This window comes from Rattus norvegicus, chromosome 1 (assembly GCF_036323735.1).
Source record: "Rattus norvegicus strain BN/NHsdMcwi chromosome 1, GRCr8, whole genome shotgun sequence".
Taxonomy (NCBI): domain Eukaryota; kingdom Metazoa; phylum Chordata; class Mammalia; order Rodentia; family Muridae; genus Rattus; species Rattus norvegicus.
The window spans coordinates 216617611-216633177 of NC_086019.1; the positions used below are offsets into that span (position 1 = coordinate 216617611).

General features: G+C 43.6%; 1 protein-coding gene and 1 pseudogene across 2 annotated transcripts; both read right to left on the reverse strand.

Annotated features, from left to right (window-relative positions):
• Positions 1–3754: 3754 nt before the first annotated feature.
• Positions 3755–9887, reverse strand: Tmem216 (transmembrane protein 216). 2 transcript variants are annotated; one of them, XM_006231045.5, is made up of 5 exons: positions 8867–9887; positions 8224–8325; positions 7731–7823; positions 5343–5544; positions 3755–4649 (listed from the first exon to the last, which is right to left on the reverse strand). In XM_006231045.5, exons 3-5 carry the CDS (start codon positions 7774–7776, stop codon positions 4634–4636), a joined length of 264 nt encoding a protein of 87 aa, XP_006231107.1. In that variant the 5' UTR covers positions 7777–7823; positions 8224–8325; positions 8867–9887; the 3' UTR covers positions 3755–4633. The 2 variants fall into 2 exon arrangements, with proteins under 2 accessions (XP_006231107.1, NP_001257968.1); NM_001271039.1 differs by having other exon boundaries at positions 3766–4649; positions 8881–8909.
• A 3087-nt stretch (positions 9888–12974) lies between these two features.
• Positions 12975–13092, reverse strand: LOC120100437 (5S ribosomal RNA; annotated as a pseudogene).
• Positions 13093–15567: the final 2475 nt, after the last annotated feature.

Here is a 15567-nt window from a genome sequence, read left to right on the forward strand (position 1 = left end):
GTACTGATTAGTGCCTGCCTGTGTGTCTGTCTGTCTCCATGCATGTACATAGGCATAAAGTGAAGGGTAGAATTATATGACAAAAACTGCAGTCCAGGTGATAGTGTGTATTGATATCAGGAAAAGCAGGTAAGCTTAAATGTTTTCCTTAAAGGGGCAAGAACGTTTATACCTTACTGCTGAGATGTGTGTTTGCACGCTGGGGTCAGTAGTCACCTGCATCTTAGTTGCCTGCTGTTTGCTAAGTGCTGGGTTTACTCCATCTATTTAACATTCCAGCCATCCACTTTTTATGCCTCCAAAGTTGTACTGTCTGAGGATGTTGGTGCCTCCGGGTCTGTAAAGTAGCTTGTCTCTTACAAGCACAGCTTGTAGGCACACTCACTTGCCAGGCCAGATAATCGTAACACTGAAAAAGAGAAAACAGATAGTGTGGTATACCTACAGTCCCAGCACTTGGGAGTTTGAGACAGGAATCACTTGAGACTAACTCATAAACATGAGACACATCCCTATCTTAAATGTAATAACTTTATGTATTATATATAGTGTTTGCTTCATGATCACATCAAAATTATTGGTCTATGGAAAAGCTTCTGGAGCTGTTTTGAAACTCCAAGCTCATCTCAAAGCTGTAACCCTCTCACCTCTGCTTCCAAAGTGCTTGAGACTAAAGTACACCACCACATCCAGCCACTGCCTTAGTTTCTCTTGTGCATAACTAAATGACTCCAGCAACATCAAGAACAAGGAGCCACTCATGGGAACCAGTGGACTGAACTTCCACATAACTGAGGTGAAATGACATCCTATCGTAAGCAGCAAGTTCAGTCATTAAATCTCATCAAAGCAACATGGGTGTACACCATGCCCTGGCTGGGTTTACTTCATTTAGATTGACTTGTAGGACAACAGGCTTATATTTCCACAGGTGCCTGTACTTCCTCACCCTAAGGCTTGTAAAGGGGGGAGGGGTATAGTCTCTAAAGCCCCTGTGCATTTAAGAATTGGATGTATAAGTCACTTCCACTTAGCAGAGCTTTCTGTTCATTTGTTTTGTTTTGTTCTTTTTGTTTTGTTTTGTTTTGAAACAGGGTTTCACAGTGTAGCCTTGGCTGTCCTGGAACTGGCCTCCCAAATTCTGGGATTAAAGTGTGCAACCACAGTGCTTTCTGTTCATTTGTGCCCCTGGGAAAGGAGTTGAAATTGATAAACATCAAAATGAAGCCAGGAAGTCACAGAGAGTAGGTTCCTCCCTATTCTGTGCCACTAACCAGAGCAAAGCTAGAGAAAGCAAGTGTGAGAAGCAGAAAATCTCAGTGTTCATTAGATAGGAGATGGAAACACCAGGGAAGTACCTATTAGACCCTTTTGTTATTTTCTGTGATTGTTCTGTCTACCATAGTAGCAAGGACACAGAGAAAACAAAAACAGTGCTTTGGGCTGTGCAACTCAGAATGATAGCTTAAGGGGAAAAAAAGCATAGGAAAACATTCCAGGATCCTCCTGCCACAGAGACTGACCTCAGAGTCTCCTGAAGTAGATTCTTTGATGACTCATTGTAGCTTCCTGGGATAAAATACATGGCAATACTTAGTAAGATTTTGACCGATAAATGTTTCTTTTAAGCTAACTTTGAAGATCTTGGTTAGGTTTAGAATACACTTTTCAATTTCTAATTACATATAGTCTGAAAAGAATCTAGACACAAGGAGACTTGCAGAGACAGCACATTTACAGTCTTTTGTCAAAGAACTGAAGAAGACAAAATGGCAGTGCCTTTGGGATTTGGGCTGCAACTTGGGCATGAGGAAAGGGTTTGTGAGATACCCCAGGAGTCTTTGTGTCACAGCTTACTTAACACTAAACACAGCCTCAGAACACTATTGGGGTAGCCTCTGCCCTCACTTAGAAAAGATGAAACCTAGGGAGGCATCATAGGGCTCTGCCTGCACCATGCCTGCCTAGACGCTGCTGTGCTCCTACCTTGATGATGATAGACTGAGCCTCTGAACCTGACCAACAGAGGAAGCATGGTAGTTCCAAGTCTGAAGAGGATAGAACTCACCAGTGGAGGATGCAGACTATGAGGTCTATATAAACACATAGAAGAAGGAAGCTTTGTCTTTTTCTGCTTGCTCTCATCTTACCAGCAAGCCCATTTCTTCCCTGACATTAGAACCTACTTCTCAGAATTCTGGCATATACTGAAGAACACCTGAAACTTCAAACCTCATGGACTAAATCAACCTCCAAACTACCTCCAGCAGAAATGTCAGGGGACCTGGAAGTCAAGAACTGTGGCTATACACATATCTGTGTTCAGAAACTCTGCTACAAATGGACCATTAGCAACTATGCATTTTGCGTGGATGGAATTTCAAAAAACATTGCAAACCCAGTGTTCTCATTAGAGGTCAATGACCAAGTGGCATGGTGTTTGAAAGCACCAAATAGTATTGATGAAGAAAGCAAGATTACATGATTACCTGTCAGTTTACCTGATGCTGCTCCACTGTCCAGAGAGCCCAGTTTGGGCAACGTTCCAGTTCTGGATCACAAATGCCCAGGAGAGAAACATCTAAGTATGAAGAACTCTCTAAGTTTGTAAGCTTTCAGCAAAACCAACACTGGGGATTCAAAAAGTTCATTCTTTGAAATTTCCTCCTTTCTCATCGACATTGGCTTCTTCCTGAGGATCAGCTCACCCTCTTCTGCAAGGTAAGCATAGTAGGAACCTTCTTCAGCATGCCTGGACAAAACATGACACCTGCAATCAAGGATCCAAGGCACATGTTGGTAGATGACCTAGGGGAGCTGTGGGAGAGTTCCCTCTTCGCAGACTGCTGCCTGTTGGTAGCTGGCCATGAATTCAGGGCTTACAAGGCCATCCTAGTAGCTCACTCCAGTTTTCAAAGCCATGTTTGAACATGAAATGCAGAAGAGCCTAACTGTATTGAGATCCATGACCTGGATCCCCAAGTCTTCGAGATGATGTGCTTCATTTACACAGAGAAGGCACCACACCACAGCCATTCCATGGCTACTGGTGTGCTATCAGCTGCTGATAAGTATGGCCTGGAGGTCATGTGTGAGGATGCCCTCTGCAGGAACCTCTCTGTGGAGAATGCTGCACACACACACACACACACACACACACACACACACACACACACACACACACACACACTGGCTGTCCTCCATAGGTCCTGGATTACATTACACTTTATGCTTCTGAGGTCTCTGAGACCTTGGGGTAGAAGTCAGTGGTGTTATCACATCCCCACTTGGTGGCTGAAGCATTCCACTCCCTGGCTTCTGCACAGTGTTTTCTTGGAGCCCTCACTCAAACTCCTAAAGCAATTTTATTAGCTGGACAACTATGACCTACCCCTGTCTTCCAACAGCCACAACCAATGTTTTTATCAATGACTTCTGGTTAGACTATAGTATTGCTGAGGGATGTACATTGAATCTGGGAGGAGATGGCATGGTGGCTCAGGATTGAAAACAGCTGTAATAATTTAAAATGGCAGGTGGGGCAATGGCAGCACTAGAGCCTGGGACAATCTGCCTGACATCTACCCTGTTAATGTTCTTGTATGTTTGTTTTTCTGATGACTTAGAAACTGAGATTCAATTTAGGTGCTGGCCCTAAGCACAGCCCAACCAAGTTTCTTTGGAGACCTGTCTACATTGGACTGAGCAGAACAGATGACCAGGCCCAAAGCAAAGGAGAAATCAAACACAAATGTTTACTCATCAGAGAAGGAAAAGAAAATGAAGACTTTATTTGTAAAGATTCAGTTTGTGGGAACTCAGCTGCAAAAGCAATTACTGTTCTCAGAGAACTCTGGTTACATTCCCAGCACACAGGAGAGTTTTTAACCACCTGTAACTAATAATCCAGAGGCTGTAAGGCCCTCCTCGGTCCCATGGCCACAAACAGCTCTGTAGACAAAACCTTAACCTAATAAAACATAATATGAATAACACTTTTAAGTCAGAAAAAAAAAAAAAAGAGGCATCTTAGGGAAAAGACAACCAGCCCCATACCAGAAAATACTTTTTATTTAAAAAATTTGTGTTTGCTTCATGATCAGAATTAGAAAAATACTACTGTGAACTACTAAATGGGTTCTAGATCACCATCTCCTTGAGCAGGATGAGGAGGAGGGTACGGGGAACACACATTGGAATCCGCTTAAGAGCCCACCATTATGAGGCTTTCTTTGCATGGTCATGTAGGGCAGATGTGTTACGTACAGGGTACTGTGGCTCAGGTTCTGCTGGAAGCCAGACAAAACTAGATGGGCCACACAAGGAGCTCTCTCTGGCCATAATGACCACAAAAGAGAACTTGAAGTCATTAGGAAGCTGTTAGAAACACCAAGATGGGGACAGCCTTGCCCCTTCAACAAAAGGAAAGAGTCTCCTGCTGATGATCCATCCCGGTTTAAAGATGGTGCCACTGGCCTCAGGTAGGTGCTCAATGCCCAAATGTCTGTGCTGAGGAAAAACCACACAAACCTTTCCCAGGTCAGCTCGACCTACCACTTTTCACAAGTGTGGCTGAAGTACCAGACGGATATGGGTTGTGACCTGATGGGCTACCAACTGGAATTCTTGTACTTCAGATCCTGTCCATACTAAAGGCAAAAAGAAAGAAACTGTTAAAAGACCAGTGAGTAGGTCTAGAGAGATGACCAGGCAGTTAAGGGCATCGGCTACTCTTCCAGAGGACCTGGGTTCAATTCCCAGCATCACATGACAGCTCACAAGTGTCTGTAACTCGAGTTCCAGTGGATCTGACTCATACAGGCAGGTCAAACACCACTGGACATTAAAAAAAATAAGACCAGTGTCTAACAACTGAAAGCTTGGACTCTGCATTTTAGAAGCCTCTTGATTCCACAGAACCAGAAGACTATCTTCCTTAGGAAGGAAGCTTTGGGGACTGGGAAGATGGTTCAGTGGGTAAAGTACTTGCAACCCAAGCATGAGGACCAGCATCTATAGATGGGGAAATGGGTTTCCTGAAGCAAACTGGCTAGCTGCTCTAACCAAATTGAAGAGCTTTGGGTTCAAGTGAAAGACTCTCCAATATATAATAAGGTGGAAAGTTATGAAGACACTTGACATCAGCCTCTGCTCTACACAACTCCTGATCATTTGTGTATACACAGAGGTGAGTATACAGAAGTAGAACTACACAGAACCTTTCTATCTACTGAAGTAAGAAAAGCATCCCCATAGACACCCCCTTAAATTCAGTTTTCTACATCTTCTAGGCCTTCAAAAAGCCATATCTGGGTGGGGAATCCAGCCCTCAGCAGTTATACCTGGAGAAAGTGGCCAGCGTGAGCATCTCAAGCAGCAGCTCTGAGCCACAAAAGAAGAGCAAGATACTGTTCATAATAGCTTCTAGGCGGAGCACGTAGGTCTGCAGCAGCAGGTAATAGGAAGCCATCATGGCAGAAGGGAAGGTCAGGGCCACACTGATGCCAAGGGGCATCTTTCGCTGGCAGAGGTTTCCCTTTGTACCTAAAAAAAAAACAGCCCCATGGTCACCGCCAATAGTGACTGCTCTTCCTGGCCTCAGAAAGTGTCTGGTGTGACAGATGGACGGAACAGAGAAAAATTACTCTCAGTGGGAATATCATATTTAAATATTTTATTAATTTATTGCTTATTTTCTGTGTATGAGTATGCACTGTGTGTGTGCCTGGCCTGGTGCCTGTGACAGAACAAATCATATTCTCTGGAACTGGAGTTGCAGAGGAATGTGAGCCACCATGTGAAGCTGGGCTTTGAACTCTGGATTTCTGGAAAAGTAGCCAGTGCTCTTAACCACTGAGCCATCTCTCTAGCAGGGAATATTATTTAAAATTTAAGTCCCACTGAACTAAAACTTTGAGGTTTCAGGGCATTACATGATTAAAGTCATTTACTCCAGAGGCCCTGCTTTCATTCTGACTCTATCCAGGAACAATGGGATTCTGTATCAAGAAAAAAATGTTTGAGGCAGAGACAGTTAAAATCTCTTGAGTTTGAGGCCAGCCTAGTCTATATTGAGAGTTCCAAGACAGCCAAGGCTACACAAAGAGGCCCTGTTTCAAAAAAGAAAAAAGACAAAAAAAGCAACATATGAGCCAGGCATAGAAGTACACATTTATAATCCCAGCATGCACGAGGCTAAGGTCAGAATTGAGAATTCAAGTTCATCCTGGTCTCCTTGCTTCAAAACACCAAAACCAAACTGCGTATCTGTGTGTATACACATGTATGTTTATATCCACATGTATACACATAATTTATAAACAAAGTAAAATATGTATAGCTATAATATACATGTGTGTATGTAAATGTATATGTACGTTAAAACTTCAATTCATATGGAAAATAATTTAAGTGCATTAAAAATGTCTGTTCTTTAGGGCTACAGAGAAGGAGCACTGGGTGGTCAAGAGCACTTGCTGATTTCCTGAGGACCAGGTTTACTCAATGGCAGCTCAGCACTCTGTAACTTCAGTTCCAGAGGATCTGACGCCTCTCTCTCTCTCTCTCTCTCTCTCTCTCTCTCTCTCTCTCTCTCTATCTCTCTCTCTCTCTCTCTCTCTCTCTCTAAATAACTTTTAATTCTTACTTGTGCTTGTATGTGCCCACAAAGCCCAGAAGACAACATTGGATCCTCTGGAATTGGAATTAGACAGTTGTAAGTTATCTAATGTGAATGCTGGGAACTAAACTGGGGTCCTCCTGCAAAAGCAGGAGGTTTAAAAGTCCTTTTAAACCTCTGAGCCATCTCTAGCCCAAGACCTTCTTCTGACCTCTGTGGGTACCAGACATACACGTACTATACAGGCATACATACAGGCAAAGTATCCATAGACATAAAACAATGTTTTAATTAAAAAATATGTATTCTAAAAGCCAAATATGGATTCTGTACTGTATAAATCTTTCTTACTATTGCCAATATATAAAAGAAAAAAATGTTACCATGTTTTTCTTTGCTTTTTTTTCCCTTGTTTTTGTTGCTTTTCTTTACTAAGTTTGATCACATTGGCAGGTTTTTTTGTTTGTTTGTTTGTTTGTTTGTTTGTTTGTTTTGAGCTAGGATCTCCTTATACATCCCTGTCTGGTCTGGAACTCACTATGTCTAGGAACACATAGCCATCCTCTTGCCTCTGTCAGTGGGTACTGGGATTAAAGGCATGTGCCACCATGCTCACCTTAGCAAGGTTTTTGGTCTTCTATATGTGAACTGACTCTTAGTGTCCCTTACCATTTTTCTCCCTTGGGTTTGTATCTTAACACTGGGATGATATGTTCTAAGTAATCAGCAGTTTTGCTCTGTGTCTCTGGTGTTTAAAAGCTTCTAGAGGAATCCTTGTTTAGAGAAGTGGAGGGAACCTTAGAGTTCTTTAGGAATGTACTGCTTTACTCTCTCAAACAAAGCAAGGAGAAGAAGCAGGCACTCTTGTAGTAGTCAGGCAACTGGAAAGGAATGAGCTAAGATCAAATGCTACTGCCAGTTCTAGCCTCACTTAGAAACACACAGGTAAATCTTGACCTAAAATACAAAGCAGCAGCTTGAAGCCTTAGGGAGGAAGCAATCAATGGTATACATTACACAGACCCAATCTCTGATAGTGAGCCTAGGTTATCAAGTTTCAGGCTCCAGCATGTCTCATAAGCAATGGAAATATTTTCTGAACAACACTCACCAAAAAACAATCGTATTACTTCAATGCCAAGATAAAGGAGCAGCATCACCACATCTAGGACTAGGTTGGCTGTTGGGTATGGCAGCAGGAGACCTACAAGTGTAAAAGCCAGAGTATGTAAACAGCCCCCACATCCCCACAAGGCTGCCACACATCCAGGGACAAGGATACTAGTCTTAACTTCTCATGAATCAGTTAGCAAGGTATAGATTGTTACAGCCACAGGCTTTAAGTCTAGAAGTCCTGACTCCCAAATGACTGAATTATAACGGTACACAGATCTGAATATTTCAGTAAAGAGGGATGGGGAAGCCCACATTTCTCAAGTTCAAGACTTGCTGAAAGACTTCCTACTTGATCATTCCAAAGCCACTAGTTGGAGAGACTTCTGCCTTGCAGTGGAGATGCTGCAGGGGCCAGAAGATAGAAGGTTCTTGGAGTAGGCTAAAGTAGAAAAGGGCTGCTGAAGCAGGCCAGTTAGGCCCAGCCTTACCTTTGTACAGGAAAATAAGGAGCTCCAGCAGGAAATAGGTAGCATAGTACCACCCATTCAGAAAGAACAGGATTTCCAGAGGGGTTGAGGACAATCTTTTATCTGGGAAAAAAAAAAAAAAAAAAAAAAAGCAACACAAAGAATGGACAGGGCAGCTGGAGCTCTGCCCCGTTCTGTGTAATGATTCTGTGTAATCTGTAGAAAACACAAGGTTATTGTGAATGAGGGAGAAACTTCTGGTTGCTAAGAGTGTTGATGTGAAGGGAACTGCCTTCAACCTCCTTTCCCAGGAATCACTTTAAGGTCGACTTCTCTGACAATTAAGCTATAATCACAGCCGAGAGGCACCTCAGATATTCAACCCTGTCACTACTGAAGAGGACATTGGAGCACAGAAATTTGCTTAATTCTGTCCAAGGCCGGAGGATTCGTAACTGGGCCATCCCAGAGCAGGGCCAGCCTGGAATTTTTAAGAGTACAGTATCCGAGTATCCATGCAGCCACTCGGGGTGGTCTGAGCAACCCAAGCCCAATTCGGACAAGTGAAGAGTAAGACCCCAACTTTTAGAAATGGAGGATTAGGTAGAGCTCTGGAGAGGGGCCTGGCAGGTACCAGTGGGATATAAGGGGCAGAGACACACACCTCCAGAGTCTCACCTCGCGGCGCCATGTTCAGTCCCCATGGAAACTGCGTACGCTGCAGCGCCCGGGGCAATGCAGCGCTGCCGGAAGCGCGGCACAGAGGCGCCCGGGTTTTCTGGCCGCTCTGCCTGCGAGTGCTACTCTATGGTTACCCCACCGGCCGCGCCCTTGCACGGAGCAACGCCCGCGGTCAACAGCGGACTGTGGTCTAGGGAGAGGATAAGGTTATATACGAAGGCAGAAAGAGCCCAGGAGACCCAAACAGCTCTCGAACTGAACTCTCCACCCCTGGCGTCATGGTGTTGGGCTTCATTGGCCGGGTGCGGCCGAATACTTGGAGGAGCGGCCCCAGGCCCACCATTCTCTTTCTACTGCCATGTGTTAGTTTAGAAAAAAAAAAAAAAGCAGCACGGCATGCCACTGTGCACAAGGCTTACCTAGGGCCCATTGACGCAACAAAATCCTGTGGAAACACCAAAACCACTGGAGGTAGAATGACCTTTCTAGGACATGTGGTAAACAGCGGTGCTATAACGTGGCTCTCCTGCCACCCAAAAAGTGCAAAGGTGTTGAAGGGAGACAGTTTATGCCCAGGTAGAAATTGAGAGATGTTTCCAACAAGCTTGAGTTAAGAATCCTGGCCGCAATTCGAAGCAAGAGCGTGTTGTTGCAGGCCGCAGAGTAAAAGAGTAAGACTTCTGAAAAGACATGGGTTGACTCTGCAGTCAGCCCTTAGAGTATGGCAGTCAGACAACAAATAACTGGAGAGAGTAACTAACCTGTAATGAAAGTGTTATTTCCCTACCTAGTGAATAAAAGCAGTAATTGTTGCTTCTCAAAGACCTAAAGCAGCTGGAGAGATGGCTCAGCGGTTAAGAGCACTGCCTGCTCTTCCAGAGGTCCTGAATTCAATTCCCAACAACCACATGGTGGCTCCCAACCATCTGTAATGGGATCTGATGCCCTCTTCTGGTGTGTCTGAAGACAGCTACAGTGTACTCAAATTTAAAAAAAAAAAAAAAAAAAAGACCTAAAGCAATTCCTCACCTGGAGAGAATAATTTAAGCAGAAGCCTATTTCTATCACTCCCCACCTCCACCTCTGCTTTCCTGCCTCCTTCACTGGCTTATTCTGGTCTGGTTTAGTTTGACTAGACAGATCTCCCTATGTAGGCTAGGCAGGCCTCAAATTCTCCTGCCTCTGCTTCCCGTCCAGTCCTGGAGTTTCAAGTGGGTGTCACAACGCTCTGGCAGGTCCTAAATGGAATTTTAATCCCCACTATCAAGAACCAGGGCAAGATGAGGTGATGGAAAGAACCCTGGTTCCTGCACCCCAACTGTGCTACCTTTACACACCTCCTGCTCTGAACCTCAGAGCAAAGGAAGGTGGACCAGTTGCTTGTTTTTTTTAAATTATGGGTCTTAAATCACCCTGCCTACACATATTGTGTACACAGATAGCTCTCATGCTACAGTGAAAAGTTTATCCATTGTCAACAGATTATATAGTCTGTAGCCCTAATTTCACCTGGCTGGTTAAGAAAATGATGCTGCTTCATGTCAGGATGCCACAACCAAAAGTGGGCACAGACTGAGTCAGTAAACTGCCGGAACCTCAGAATACATAGCCTGGTCTTCTGCCCTCTGGGGCTCTAACCCAAAGGCTGGGACTGCTGGGTATATACTCCCCTGAGCTTTATCTATAGCTGTACTTTTATACACTCTTCTTTAGTAAGCCACAAATAAAACTGAGCCCCTACCTCTACAGAGGAACAAAATTTCACTGTGGTAAGTTGACCCGTTTAATTGCCTAAGTACTCGGTATCAAGGCCTCTCGGGGAAGTACAAGGACTTTTAGGGCCCAAGGCAAATTTATTCCACTCCATTGGCCTTGCTAAACTAATAACACATTATGATGGCTGTTCTTGATTGGCAACTTGACTACATCTGAAATAACTAAAACCCAAAAGGCCTTGATGGATTTTTTTTCTTCATTAAACCATTTGAAGTAGGAAGATCTACTTCCTTTTTACCTTTTTTTTTATTATTTTTTGAGATTATAATATAGTTACATCATTTCTCCATTTTACTCCTCCAAGCCATCCCATATACCCCTCCTTGCTCTTTCAAATTCATGATTGATTGATTGATTGATTGATTTCTCTTTCTTCCCTCCTTTAAGATTTATTTATTATGTACAGTGTTTTGCCTACATATGTGTCTGCATGCTAGAAGAGGATGCCAGACTTCATTATAGTTGGTTACGAGCTACCATGTGGTTGCTGGGAAGTGAATTTAGGACCTCTGGAAGAGCAGTCTCATGGCTCAGTACCCCACCCCCACCCCACCCCCATGGCTTCTTTTTCATTGATTATTGTTACAGGAATATTTATACATGCATATATATATATATATATATATATATATATATTTCTAATTACAACCTACTCAATCTGTATAATGGTATTTGTATGTATCTTTTCCGGGCTGACTGCTTTATATTAAATAACTAACTGTTGTACTCTTCCATGAGGAAGACTATTTCTGCCACATTTTTTCTTTAATTTAAAACAACTTTTACTTAAATATAAGTCAGGAGTCTGGCAGGGAGCTGGGAGTCACCTAAGGCTCAGGTGTGTGCCCATTGAGTCTCTGGGCACACCTTACCAAACTTCCTGTTATGGTTTTAGGTCCTACAGTTGGATACCCTGGAACAGGAGTTACAGATGTTTCTGAATTTCCATGTGGATGCTGGGAATGGAATCTAGGTTCTCCAAAGGAGCCATTAAATGTTGTGACCTGTATCTATGGATGAATTTCATTCCTAATGTTTTATTGGGTCTTATGTTGATGAGAGAAACTGGGGTATGACTTTACTTTCTGGTAAGGACATTGTCAAATTGTGTATTAAGGAAGGGTATAACCTTCCTAAAGTGAGTGATGCAAGGCTCTAAGAATGCATCTCAGTGATGCCACAGTGATTGCCTGGCACAGGTGGAGCCCTGGGTTTGATCCTCAGCCACAAAGAAGGCACGAGGTAAGGGAGAAGACAGAAGAAGCATCGCTGGGCCGAATAATGCCTGCCTGTAATATCAGTACACGGGAGGCTGAGGTGGGATGATTTGTCTCAAAACCAACCAAGAAGAGGGCTGGAGAGATGGCTGGGCAGTCAGGTAGCTCACATCCACATGCAGACACACACGCCTATCCAGAATTAAAAATAACAATAAAGACAATTCTTTAAAAAAAAAAAGTGGAAGAAAGTTACGCCTTTTTCTACTCATGCCTTTAAGCATGGCAGGTATCATTTCTTAAATATTTGTAAAAATTCACTGATGAAGACAAATCTGGAATTCTTCATGTGAACATCTCTAAATCGTTTTAATGTATTCAACACAGTTTAGATTTTCGACTTTTTGAGTAAGGGTGAGATACACTTGTTTTTCCAAGGGCTTCCCATTCTTTAGAATAAAATTCCAAATATGGCTGTGGAGTTTTCCATGCAGTCATTGTGGTCTTTATTGTTTGTGACAACCACAGGGACATCTTGTTTTCCTTCCCGACGCAGTTTGTGTTTTGGAATGGTTTTGTTTTGAGGTACTGAGAACTGAACCCAGGACTCGTGGCACTCCAATGGATCCTAATAGAGTAGCTCCATCTTTCAGCAATTTAACTCCCCATGTGCCAGAGGGCAGCAAAGTAGGAACAGCAGAATCCCAGAACTTTACCAGTCTCTGGTTCTGTCTGAGCCGGCAATCACCTCTGGCAGTTTAACACTAGGTAGCGCTCTGAACCTAGATTTGCAACCATTACTGCACTTTTTAAAAACCTGTTTGTGTCTGCATCATGTGTGTGAGTGCATGATGGGGAGGGGTGTCCATACCACAACTAGAATGTGGTGATGATTTTTTAACATAATGTTTTTATTACTTGGAGATATCACATAATACACCCTGATCGCATTCGCTTCCCAGTCCTCCCAAGTCCGCCCACCATCCTTGTCTGGCTTCCTAATCTTATCTTCATTTTACACTTGGTGAACTCCTATTCCTTCTCTTCCCCTATGTTTAATGCATGTCAGGCCTCTCACTTGTCTTTTTTTTTTTTTAAAGCCTACAGCACCAGTTAATCCCAGGTGGTCTCCCATCCATGTACTAACCAGGCCCGACCCTGCTTAGCTTCCAGGATCAGATGAGATCGGTGTGTTCAGAGTGGTGTGGCTGTAAACCACTCTCTTGTCTTAACATAGCTAGAGGACAACTTTTAGGAGTCAGTTTTCTCCATCTTGTGGTCCTGGGGATTCAACTCAGCTGCTCAGCCATCTCACCATTTAGACCCACATAAAATAGGCCTTTCTGGGCCATCAAGATTGTTCAGTGGGTAAAGGTACCAAGCCTGATGCCTGAGTTCAATCCCAAGACTGGCATGGTCAAAGGAGAGATTCAGCTCCTGAAAGTTGTCCTCTGATCATCACCATACTTGAGATGCTCCCGATATGCCCCCACGCCTGTAGCATGTAGTCATACACAGTATGCATGCATGAACACAAAAGAAGTAAACTAATTAAAAACACAAACAAATAGAGCTTCCTCCAGGAAAGGGGGCTGGTGACTTCAGAAAAATGCAGCTGCCTGTAGGTCTTCGTAGATGATTCTTAATAAACTCCTTTCATTTAAGATGAACTTGAGGACCAAAAATTGTGACACATGCCTTTAATCTTAGCACTCAAGAGTCAGAGGCAGGCAGATCTCTCTGAGTTCAATGCCAGCCTGGTCTACATAACAGGCTTTGGGGTATCCAGAGCTACAGTAGAAAGGCACTGTTTAAAAACAAACAAGAAAGATGAACTTGAATAAATGACCGTTGGAGTTGGATAGAACAGTCACCCAGCACGGAGCCTCACGCTGACTCCGTGTGCTGCATTCCTTGCCTGATTTTATCAGTTCTCATTTCCTGTCTGGTCAAACAAAACCTTCTGGGCAGAGCCACTAACGCTATCAGAAAATGAGACTGCAAAATGAAAAAATGAAGGCCTGGAAAGCAAAATGTTGCTCTTCTCTCTCTCACCCTTCATGGTGCTCCCCAAGGCAGGCCACAGAAACTAGAGTTCTTCCCCGAGATAGATTACAGAAAGCAGAACTTCTTTTCCCCAAAGTCAGCCACAAAGCAGAAAAACAATCTCCTCACTACCCCTAGCCTTTCCTTGTACAGCTGGTCATGACGTTAGGACCCTTGCTCCAGAGGCCTTGCTCCACAGCTGGGAGAAGGAACGCAGCAGTGGACACGCTCAGAATGAGGTCTTGCTGTGTTTCTGCCCCAGGCTGTTTCTGTTACTCAGACTTGCTACATCTAATCCACCACGTTTCTACATTCTGTCCCTACTTCGTTGCACTTAAGAGGAATAATTGGTATCATATCAGGGAGTTTGGGTCTCCAACCCAAAGGCTCTTGTGCCCTAAAAAAACCATGGCCAGGTGTTCTTGCTGTGCACTATCTGGTTGATTTGTCTTTTGTCACAAAGGTGAAAGCCAAGACCCTTTAAGATGAAAAAGTGTCCTCCTGTTTTCTCTCCCAATGCAGTTAATTCTAATTTCTTGTATATGAAAATGAATCTCAGCTTCATGCTTTAGGCCTGTTCTTGATGAACATGGGGGTCTGACTATTCTATCTGCTTCAGTATAGCAACTCTGCTGTGAGCTCGCTTCTGGCCAGTGGACTCCCAAGAAGAACTGGTTGCAAGTGGTTGGTATCAAGAATTGCCTTTACCTCCAACAATGGCACCATTTGGTCACTGTTGCCCTGGCAACGGCCATACATTCCCAGTAAACCTTTTGGCTCAATTAACCCCACCTGGGAGTAGTTATGTCATATTCCAAATAAAAGGCAGATAGCTTCTGCCCTCGCTCTTTTTCTCTTCTTTCTCCTCTTTTCTCTTCTTTCTCTCGCCCTTCCCCTTGTCTCATTCTCTCATTAAATCACTCCACGTGTAACCGTGTTGGTTTGGTGAGTTTTATCCGGGGTGGGCGCTGGCCAATATTTAAACAACAACACAAGTCATCTGTGTGTGCTGTGTGGCTTTTGCTCTCAGGGTTGGATTATGGTAAAAAGGGTAGAACTGTGTTCAGCATATGCAAGGCCCTGGGTCAGATGCCTGCACCAAAACCAAGCATAAAGCACACATTTGCTCTTATTGTACTTGTAGCATGACTGCGATACACCTAGATTGACCAAGCCAGCTCGAGGGACGGAGTGAGGACTGAAAAGAAAAAAGACGATTTAAACAAAACTATAACATGACTCCAGCCAGTGCTGAGGCTGAAGTAGCTTTATTTTTTTTCTCAGCCTGCTTTTAGATCAATCAAGGTACATTCAAAGAATACAGTCAGTCCTCAGATCAAAGACAAAGAGCTCAAGCTAGGTAAAGATCAAAGAGATCACGTGGGAGTCACTGGGTCTGGGAGCTTAACAGGATTATCAAGACAAAAAGGAAGTCTCACATTCCTTGGCCATGTTTACCTTGACCCTTGCTCAAACACGAATATTCTTATCTGAGCCTACTTCCTTGAGCCCAGTGACAAGTATTTGCCAAAATTTCTATGAACAGCACCAAAAGCTCTCCATACAAGATATGGTCTTTTTTTTCCTCACTGTGTATGCCTAACTGGTCTAAAAAATATGTACACCAGGCAGGCCATGAACTCAC

Bases quoted from the DNA above. Each gene is read 5' to 3' on its own strand.
- Tmem216 (NM_001271039.1), bottom strand. The intron at 7,824-8,223 runs GTAAGGCTGGGC...TTACACTTGTAG, and splicing joins CCTTATTTTCCTGTACAAAG to GTCTCCTGCTGCCATACCCA. The intron at 5,545-7,730 runs GTGAGTGTTGTT...TTTTTTTTTTAG, and splicing joins AGTAATACGATTGTTTTTTG to GTACAAAGGGAAACCTCTGC.